At 37.4% G+C, this 10,633-nt stretch overlaps 1 protein-coding gene across 4 annotated transcripts in view; it reads left to right on the forward strand.

Annotated features, from left to right (window-relative positions):
• Nucleotides 1–10,385, forward strand: part of LOC134491422 (transducin-like enhancer protein 4) — a 153,359-nt gene extending 142,974 nt beyond the window's left edge. For all 4 annotated transcript variants that reach the window (XM_063295169.1, XM_063295170.1, XM_063295171.1 and 1 more), the window contains 7 exons: nucleotides 530–779; nucleotides 2,369–2,616; nucleotides 4,942–5,089; nucleotides 5,574–5,724; nucleotides 5,972–6,048; nucleotides 7,510–7,949; nucleotides 9,554–10,385. In XM_063295169.1, the coding sequence (XP_063151239.1) occupies nucleotides 530–779; nucleotides 2,369–2,616; nucleotides 4,942–5,089; nucleotides 5,574–5,724; nucleotides 5,972–6,048; nucleotides 7,510–7,617 (982 nt within the window). In that variant the 3' untranslated portion in view covers nucleotides 7,618–7,949; nucleotides 9,554–10,385. The remainder of the gene's footprint in view (nucleotides 1–529; nucleotides 780–2,368; nucleotides 2,617–4,941; nucleotides 5,090–5,573; nucleotides 5,725–5,971; nucleotides 6,049–7,509; nucleotides 7,950–9,553) is intronic.
• Nucleotides 10,386–10,633: the final 248 nt, after the last annotated feature.

A 10,633-nucleotide genomic window follows, 5' to 3' on the forward strand; every position in this document is an offset into this window, starting at 1 on the left:
TTAATTAAGTTAACTTTTTTTGCTGGAAAAAAGGAAACAAGTTCTTGTTTCAAGGGAAGAGATTTGTGGCTATTTTCAGTAACCTAAATTAGATTTCTGTGTGGACATTACATCTATTAGCTATACATTTCCTCGCAGTATGCTCTAGATAACTTCAATAAAGTTTTATCTAAGGACTTCAACATGTTACACCTTAAGCAAAACAGTTTTAAGCACTGGAATGCTTTCTCCCTGGCAGAGCATTTGCAGAAAGTTGTTGATAAGTTATTTGCAGGTGGCATAACTGCCAGTCATATAATGTCTTACTCCTGGTAAAACATACTATTTCCATGACTGCTCAGAATTCCTCAGCCTTCCTTTGGTTCCATTCAAACTATAACTACTTGATATCCACTCAGCAACAACCCAAAAGAAAACAGCATAACATTATGTATTTTGCAAAGTGTGCATTAGCATTAACCATGTTTGCTAAGTTTCCGTTGGCCAGTAGATGAGTAATTAAAGCAGGATTTCTCTCTGCTTACCCTAGGGCATACTCATTTCATGTAAGTGCTGATGGTCAGATGCAGCCCGTACCTTTTCCTCCTGATGCCCTCATTGGGCCAGGAATTCCACGTCATGCTCGGCAGATTAACACCCTAAACCATGGGGAAGTGGTGTGTGCAGTTACTATTAGCAACCCAACAAGGCACGTGTACACTGGTGGAAAAGGATGTGTCAAGGTCTGGGATATCAGTCATCCAGGAAACAAAAGTCCTGTCTCTCAGCTGGACTGTTTGGTAAGTAAAGAGGACAAGAAATCTTTAATGGGGTACCCTATGAGAATGGTAGCCATACAAGGTTATCTGTGGTATATGTAAATTATTCAAAGGCTGTGATGTTTTAGTGTATAGTTTCTGTAGATAGAAGTGGCCAGAATTGTTAAGCTTCATTAATTCTTTAAGCACTTCTTATAAACTGTTGGATTTAATGAATGTTAAAAGGACCTCTCATTTTTTTAATAGAAATATCATGCTTAACAATATTGGTTATATGTCTGAAGTTAGGCAATGTGGTTAAATTGAGAGGTAGAAGGATCCTTGTTTAAAAACACAGCCATTATCCTCATGCCATGGGACCTTTGCACTGGAGACTTCCCAATCCTTTGGGACAGGTTTTTAAAGGTCCATTGGGGATGTCATTGACAGAAACCAGTGTGACAGTAGGAGAGCTTAACTAGACACACCATTAAGCATAGCTAGCTAGAAGTAAGATTTTAACTCCATACTCTTCAATTTAAAGTTTGATCCACTACACTTTAGTAGGTCTGCACTTTTTAGAAGATGAAGAATCAATTGCCTGTGTTTTTTTCATCTTCAAATAAGAATCATCGAAGTCCAAATGTCAGTAATCTTCTCTTACGTTGAGGGAAGGTAAAACTCCCAAAATAGATAGGAGAAAATTAATTCTGAATGATAACCAGGCCCCCAGTTGTGAGCTTTTCCTTTGTCATTTTCCTGTTCATAATGTATTGTTGTTTTTGCTGAAAACACTGCCAAATGAAAGTATGCTGAACTCTGTGAGTAGATTATGAAAGGTGCAGTAGACATTGTTACTAGCAGCCTCATCCATTGTTTTATGTACCTGCAGCTGTTAATTATAGACCAGAACTCATTAACTGCACTAAACAATTTAAGTTACCTTTGGTTTTTGACATGCTGTTCTGATCTGTCTCTCATTTTGCACGTGTGCAGAAATCGGCATCCAGCCTCCACCCCCACAATTTCCCAGTGAACTGCAGCATTCTGACCTTATGTTACCCTCCTCTTCCTGCATGTTATTTCCTCCACCGTGAAAATGAACAAATGCACAGCAGAGAGCTGTGATGAAGTAAGGGGCAGATCTTAGCGCAAAGTTTTGTGAGAGAAGATGAAACTCTCTCAATTCCTGGCAGATCTTAGCATCAAGTTCAAAAGGCAGAGAGAGAAAGAGTTATATTCCAGGACTCCAAAACCAAGTATTTCTGATTCCCATAGATTCCATGTTTTGTTATTTAAGGTTTCATGAGCCATAGATGTATGCTGAATGTAACCCCTGTGAGTGAGATCCATCTGTATTTACCAGATCACTTTTGCTGTGAGCATTCAGATTTTTGCAACTTATTGGTAGTGGAGATAGATTTTATAAAGATAACTTTTTGCTGGGAATGATGGCTGTTTCTTAAACAAAAACAAAGCATTGTTTCAGGTTGTTTTTTAGCCATGGATTCAAATGGTACATGAACTCATTAAAACCAAGAGGGAATACAGTAGTTTTTATAGATTTCTGCTTCACTTTATTAGGTTTTTCTTTCTTCCAAGTAATCTCTTGGTGCTTTCTGTGTCTACAGAACAGAGATAACTACATCCGCTCCTGCAGATTACTCCCAGATGGCCGCACCCTGATCGTTGGCGGGGAAGCCAGCACGTTATCCATCTGGGACCTGGCAGCCCCAACTCCACGCATTAAAGCAGAGCTGACATCCTCAGCTCCTGCCTGCTATGCTCTAGCAATCAGCCCCGATTCCAAGGTGTGCTTCTCTTGCTGTAGCGATGGGAACATTGCAGTTTGGGACCTGCACAATCAGACCCTGGTCAGGTAGGTTAGTCAAACCGGATTATAAAGCATTGGTACACATTGGTCTTTTTTCCTCAGTGTTGCCATGTTATGAAGTTACTTAAAGTGCTTTAACTTCCAGAATGTTTCATCTTCGATATGCCATTTTTTAGGTAGGGAACAGTCATAGTGCCTGTTGTATGCCAAGAACCTTTTCATTCTATCACGGAAGAAATTCATAAGCAAATTGCTATTTCCCCAGAAGATACCATTGCCAGCTCTTTCAGCCTTAAGCTGAGCCCAAGTTTGTCTGTCAGTCTGTCTGTCAGCTGGCAGTGAAGAGCTAGATTTCTGATTGGTGCAGGAATCTGTCGATTTTCAAAATTCATGGTATACCTCAGGGCACCCACTAGAATGTCAATTTTATGTAGATACTGTAGGGAGATTAGTAACATATGGCTGCGAGAGCTGGACCATAAGGAAGGCTGAGGGAAGGAAGATAGATGCTTTTGAACTGTGGTGTTGGAGGAAAATTCTGAGAGTGCCTTGGACTGCAAGAAGATCAAGCCAGTCCATCCTCCAGGAAATAAAGCCAGACTGCTCACTTGAGGGAATGATATTAAAGGCAAAACTGAAATACTTTGGCCACATAATGAGAAGACAGGACACCCTGGAGAAGATGCTGATGCTAGGGAGAGTGGAGGGCAAAAGGAAGAGGGGCCGACCAAGGGCAAGATGGATGGATGATATTCTAGAGGTGATGGACTCGTCCCTGGGGGAGCTGGGGTTGTTGACGACCGACAGGAAGCTCTGGCGTGGGCTGGTCCATGAAGTCACGAAGAGTCGGAAGCGACTAAATGAATAAACAACAACAACTGTAGGGAGATGAGAATAAAACTATGTCTTTGTAACTAGATAAAGAAGAACTAAGTGGCAATAGAAGATATATGCTTGCAGATGGTAATGACCATGTCTCCTGCCAAAGATTGTCACTAGTATACCAGCCATTTGTGTTTTTAATCTTTTTTGAAAATCCCTCTTTGCCTTTGTTGTTTCTTCTTTGTCTCATTATGAGTGGGTGGGGGAGGTGAGGGAAGAAATGTTATGTCTGAATTTAATTTGCTCCTGAGATCTGGGACAGGGCAGGTAGTAAACCTAATTAAATAGAGATAAGAGTTTGAGTAGCCCCAGGCTGGGAATTCATAGAGATATATTGGTTTGCAGTTATCTCTAGTGGAAAGGAAAACTAAATGAAAACGAATAGCCGGTGCAGAATCTAAAGAATAATTCTCTGTGAAAACATGAGATGTCATCAGGTCATAAATAAATTGAGGATATTCTGTATTAAAACCACTATGAAGTCCTGTTCAGACGTTCACAAAGCCTGTGAGATCAACTGTGTGAAAGGAAAGCAGAGAGAAAAGTGCTTGCTCCATCTTCCTCTTCTTTTCAATCTTTGTGTATAGAGGTTGTCTTTGAGTAGCAAGATGCCCTTTCTGTTTTAGGATCCTGGAAAACCAGGTTTGTAAGTATCAGAGGGCCTCCATGGAGACTCTCTAAAGATAGTTGTCCCCAAGGCATGAAGGGTGACGTGGACGGATGGCAACCAATGCTGGAGTTAACGATTGGTCCCCGCTCTCATGCAGAGTGTACATGCTTTATCAGTGATTGAAGGTGGCTTAAGAATCTTGGTGGGGGTTTTTTTTGTTTTCTTTTGTTTTTTAAATAGAGAGCTGGTTTTGAAGGTCCTAACACCTTGAAAAAAAGGGTCTCACAGGGATAAAAGACACAGTCCTGGGTATATACTGAGCTGTTAAATATCTCTGATTGATTATATTCCCCCAAAATTGGAACACTCTTCTAATTATATTGGTCTCTTTAGAAAAAAATATCAGAGCAAGAGATGTTATTTTACTGAAACAATTAGCATTCAAAAAGCTGGAAGTGTGGGGAATTTTATTGTACAGAACTCTTCTTCAAACATAAGCCTTCATTTATTAAGTTGTTCGTTGCTGTTATTTCTATGTTGCTCTACTCCAGACTTTAAAAAGTGAGTTAATGTAGCAGGTTAACCTTATAATGTAATAAAACACATATCCTTTCTTTGAAAATACAAACCTCATTGCATTAATCCTTTTGAAAATGTTCCTTTGTAGTCTTAGCCTATATACAGCATGTGTGAAAAAGAATTCAGAAAGGTGCTTCCAGCATTTTAAATTCAGTAGATCTCCTTCTCCCCTTCAAGAAATCATTGCCTTGCTTTCTCTGTTATTTTGGGAACAATTAAAAATTAGTGTGGAAGTTTTTTAAATGTTTCAGCCGAAGACATTTTTCCAAAGTGATTGTATCCCAACTTGGCATATTTAGGCAATTCCAGGGCCACACCGATGGAGCCAGCTGCATTGACATTTCTAATGATGGCACTAAGCTCTGGACAGGAGGCTTGGACAATACAGTGAGATCCTGGGACCTGAGGGAAGGGAGGCAGCTACAGCAACATGACTTCACATCCCAGGTACTTTTCTTCAGAACCCATGACATATGAAAGTCATTGTTGTCTTCAGTTTGTTCCCTGCATTCTTTTAATAGACTGGGGCAAGAAGGGAGGTATTTTTTCAAACACTGTAGATTTGGGTAAGTAACAGTTCTTCGTTTATCCCCAAGAAGTAATTGAGTCTTATTCACAAACTGCAAGATTCAGACTGAAGAAGTCCTCTAGATGAACATTAGTCCTTTCTGTAGAACTTATTCCAAGATAATTTCTTTGGAAATAATATTTTAATTCACCTGAGGAATAACATTTAATATATGTTACCCAGCATTAATTGGTTTTAGTTATAGGAGCTGATTATCTTGACCTACTGCAGCAATACCATCTTTTTAAAGAAAACCATAGACATATTTTTTGTTTGTTTGTTTTTTGTGTTTTAGTATTTCGAACAGCAATAATTATGTCACCAAGTATTTAAACCATAATCTGTATGCATTTATAATTCCAGATCTTCTCACTGGGCTATTGCCCTACTGGAGAATGGTTGGCAGTAGGGATGGAGAACAGCAATGTTGAAGTGCTGCACGTCACAAAACCAGACAAATATCAGCTACATCTTCATGAGAGTTGTGTGTTATCCCTTAAATTTGCTCACTGTGGTAAGCAATTTGGTATATGCTAGCTTTAGCTTCTATTTGCTGAACATATTTCCAATAAAACAGAAAAAGGAAAGATAGATACTGTTTAATATTGTATGTGTGATTGAATGTAAAATGTTGGTGCAATTTATTGCTGAGACCAGAATAAAACAAAAATGGAAGTAGGGAGATCAGAGGATGGAAGAGAAGTTTTGCTGATGTGGAATTAATCAATTTCCTCTAATTACAATATAAAATATATTTTCAGGCAAATGGTTTGTAAGCACTGGAAAGGATAATCTTCTGAATGCATGGAGAACACCTTATGGAGCCAGTATATTTCAGGTAAAAATCATTACCCAATCCCTCTCCCTTCAGCCTCAAAATCAGGTACACCTAACCATCCAGCATTGATCAGTCCAGGAAGGAGAAATGGAGGAAGATATGTTGAATGTGCTCTAGACAGATTCCAGTGATGGGCTGGTGGCATGAAACTTGAATTTTAAGTGTTTCATTTGATTTTAGTTTATGTCAAATAATATTTGCACATACTGTATAAACTCAGTGGTAGATTTTAAAAAGCTCATCAGTTGATCAAATCTGCTCCGAGTAGTGTTGCAATATTCATCCTTTGAGATCATTAAATAACATTTTAAAGCCTTGCTGCTTATAAACCTTTTATTTTATGCTGAATCCATTTCCAACTCCAATGTTGAAATTATATTAAAGAGTAATAATAGTTGTTTTTCTCCCATGTCTATTGCAAAGCTACAAAGTAGAATCTTTGTAGCAATCTGAACTTTTTGTTGTGGGCATGCATGTGTATAAACATGCATACACATAATAACAACAGTATAACAACAACAAGGATAATGCTATAGTAGGAGAAATCCATCAAATACTGAACAAAACAGTACAAACAATAAAAGAGGAGCAAGCCACATAGTTCACTAGGGAGAATTTAAAGGTGTTCTTGGTGGCTTTGTGTAATACTCTGAAGCCAAGTGTGGACACTTCAGTAGTTTGTCTCGGAAGCATTTCCTCCACGCGTGGGCTTGTTTCCCATTGTTTTCCTAACACCGAGGATAGTTAGCATTACCTGTCTGCTTCTTGTTTTGTTATTGCAGAGTCTGGCATATCTCTCCAGCATTCCTGAGCATTCCTTTTACCCCATTCTGTCTGCCTTTTGCATTTTTCACATGCCACACCTCTACTTGGTTTTAGGCATGTTTCCCACAATCAGGCAGCAAAACCACAATTGGCTGACATGATCACTGAGGCCTAATTGTTCTCACTGTGATGCCTGAATGCAAGTAGGTTCCAAGTTTTTCAGCTCTGCACGGAGCATGTGACTGATTTTTCAGCTAAAAGTAGGCTTTGAACTGTATTTAAGCAAACCAAACCATTCATTTTCTATCACAAACTACCTCCTCTGTGGGCTGCTTTTAGACATCTGGTTATCCCAATTGGTTATGAATACACATTAGGTCACTTCTGTTTTATTTAAACCCTTCAAGGCTGCAAGAAAGAAAATAATGCTGTCTGTGTAACAAGTGTGTTTTGCTGATTTTAATCTCTAGAGAAGAGAACGTGTATGCCAAGGACAACCTTATTATTCTCTCAAGCCTGGAGAGTTAATTGCAATTAAGTTTGAAGATGCACAGACTGGAGAATAGTATCAGACAGGAAGCAGAAGTATATAATTGAACCATCCTGTAACTGTTTTATTTCTTAAAAGGAACTAATTTACTATTTCATCTGATTTATGCAGAGAATGGTTAACACTCACTTTTCTTCTTCTTTTAGTCCAAAGAGTCATCTTCTGTACTTAGCTGTGATATCTCTGTGGATGACAAGTACATTGTCACTGGCTCTGGGGACAAGAAGGCTACAGTGTATGAAGTTATTTATTAGAGACAAATCTGAATGAAAACCGTACTCCTCCTAGTAGCACTTTGCTGTATATTATTTTATTTTTCTGTTTCCCAAATCTGAGGGATGAAAATGTTCAACACAGTTGTGGAATTTTCCCACTAGGCTTGCTATTTAATAGCAAGCGCTCATTAAGAACATGTAATACCAAATCTTCAGCTATCTACTTGGAAGAAGATGGAATAAGCATACTTAACAGGGAACTGACTCTTTTAATTATGTAACATAGCTGTAATGTATTTATTTTGTTAAAGAAATCTTTCTAACAAGGAACTGACTAAATAAAGTAGTCTGCGTCTGCCTTGGATTTGAAGGTGCGTTGCATTCTTGATTAATATATTGTTGGGATGTGTGTGACTGTTGGGAAGCAAAGGGCAATTATAATTTTTTGCTGATTATGTACTGTATATTTGCATAAGTTATGCAGATGTTATTTAAGCCAAGAGTTTTATTAAAGTCATATAGTTTAAAAAGAATACAATATTACAAATGGCAATGATATTTTATAAATTTTATAAATGGCAATCATATTAGCCTCTAGGAATATGAAATGTGAAACATGGTGGAGAAACAGGATCTTTTCTCCATTACTCATCATGCCATTCAGATATGGATGATCATAATATCCAAACAGAATAAGGAAATTTCAGTAATGATAGGCCCAGCTCCCAGACTATAGCCTTGTCCAGAAATAACACTAATCTGTTATTAAATGTTGCATGTATGAACCTTCAGAAAATCACAGCCTTTTTCTGTGGTGTGTATGCAAAGAAAAGAAAAGCATTTATTTTCATTATAAATAAAGTATGGTTACTTATTATGTCTATGACAAACTGGTTAATATTGAGAGGGATTTAGAAAAAAAAAAAACAGACTTCAAATCATGGTCTACAGTCTTGAGTTTATTTCTCCTAAACTAGCTTTCCTCAACTTCAGGTGTTCAGCTGTTTTGTATTTTAACTTACAACCATCCCAGCCAATATAACCAATAATCAAGAATGAGAGGAGCTGTATAAAACAGAAAACGTTTTTGCTCTCCTTGCAGCTGCACTAGAATAAAAGGAAAGGGGAAGCATGTAAATCCAAGGCTTAGCCAGGTTTATTCCCATAGCATAGTCTTATCCAACCTGGACACTGCCCAAATGAGTAGACTTTCAGCTTCCAGAATTCCCAGCCATTGCTTAGGATAAAGTTCATACAACTCAGGTCAGGGAAGGATGCATAACACCAAACTGTAATTGAGGATTGTGTCTGAAAATAGGCAATAATGGCCAAAAAAAATCTATCGATTTGATCATTCTACACTGCATTTTTTTTTTTTTTTGCAAAATGTTATGCCTATATGTGAACATAGCAGGCTCAGGCATCCATCAAAAATGAGAAGGGAATGAAATCCCCTTTCACCATGTTGTATAGCCTCTACTTATCAGCAAGTTTTGTTTAATCAGGCCACTTTCTTACCATTTTAGCCTAAATTGTCAGTTTTCACTTAAGTTTTCTCGGATGGCTTGGTATCCTAACTATATTCTTATGATGTTTAGAAATCATTTAGGTAATTCAGATAATACCAGTTTCTGATTCAGATGAGTATTTCCCTAAGTTCTGGTGTCTACAAATAATATGAAATAAAATGTGTGCTTTGTTCTGAGAGGCAGCCGCATGCATAGGAGAGTGGGATCATGCATGCTTTCTTGGGCACCATATTTTGAGCTAATTCAGTAACTTCATATTTCTAAGTGAAAACTGAATGCAAGAAATTGAGAAAATATAAGCCAAAACCAACTGTACTCAACAGTTATTTTAAGCAGCCATTTTACAGTGTTCTGTAAACCTCTGTATATAATGTTCATACTTTGAGACCTTTAAGTGTAGTGCATTGTTCAGAATTTTTAATACACTTTTATTTTGTATATTTCAGAGAGAAGTACAATAATGTGTCTCAAAGATCATCTTCATTCTTTCTGGATGTTTTTGCTACATTTCTTTGAAAAGAAAGATGTGCGTCTTTGGGCAATTTTGCAGTTACAAAGATTACAGAAAAAAAATATTTGATACATTCATTGGAGATGGCACTGAGAAGGGAATGGATTCCTACATGAATACAAACTATAAAAGTGGGGACCTCAGAGTCAGAATTTAGAAGAGCACTCATTCTGAAGTGCAGAACAAAATGGATTTTCACTCAGAGAAGGACTTGCTTTATTTACCACCAGTTCTATCCAAGTCTTAGTTGAATGTCCCTGAAATGGACGCAGGCTGAGCCATTGTGCCAGAAACCATTGTGTTACCTTTTTATGTTGTTGTTGTTGCTGTTAAACTATGACCTGTGACATATTCTTTTTGAATGCTTTAAAAAAAAAATCTTTAAGTCTGTGGATCTGCTGATGTACAGTGCCTTTGCTGCTATGGATCAAAATCAAAAGAACTGTGTAGATAAACCTTTATTGTGTAAGTAGAAAATTACTTAATTTCATACTAGAAATGGGTTAATGCTGCAAGTTAAAATGGACTGTTCATTGAAGTTCCAAATGTGGTAGCAAATAATAATAATAATAATGTGTTAAGTGCTCAGTGTTTGATGTCATTAACAGTTTCGTAATACTCTACAGTGTAGAAAGATTTTGATACTAAACTGTGTCATTGTACATAGTTCTAATGCATTGTATTGACCACAAGTACTTCTATAATGGTAGATTATTGTTTGTGCATTCAAACTTTTAAGCATTAAACATAAGTAACTTGTAAGAAAAGGTTTTTTTTCTATTTTTTTCCTTCTTTTGTGTGATGCAATATGAAACCAGCAAACAGATGTTACTGCTTTTTCAACTTACTCTAAGAACACATGATGTATGTTAAAAGGTATTTCCCATTCCATTTTTTTTTTCTGAATGAGTTTATTAAACAAAAATGTGTGATTACATGAAGTGAATTGTTTGGCAACTTTGTAGATGTTAGTGCCAGGTACGCTTTCTGCAGCAGCATTTGGTTTCCATTAACA

Source organism: Candoia aspera, chromosome 2 (genome assembly GCF_035149785.1).
Source record: "Candoia aspera isolate rCanAsp1 chromosome 2, rCanAsp1.hap2, whole genome shotgun sequence".
NCBI classification, from domain to species: domain Eukaryota; kingdom Metazoa; phylum Chordata; class Lepidosauria; order Squamata; family Boidae; genus Candoia; species Candoia aspera.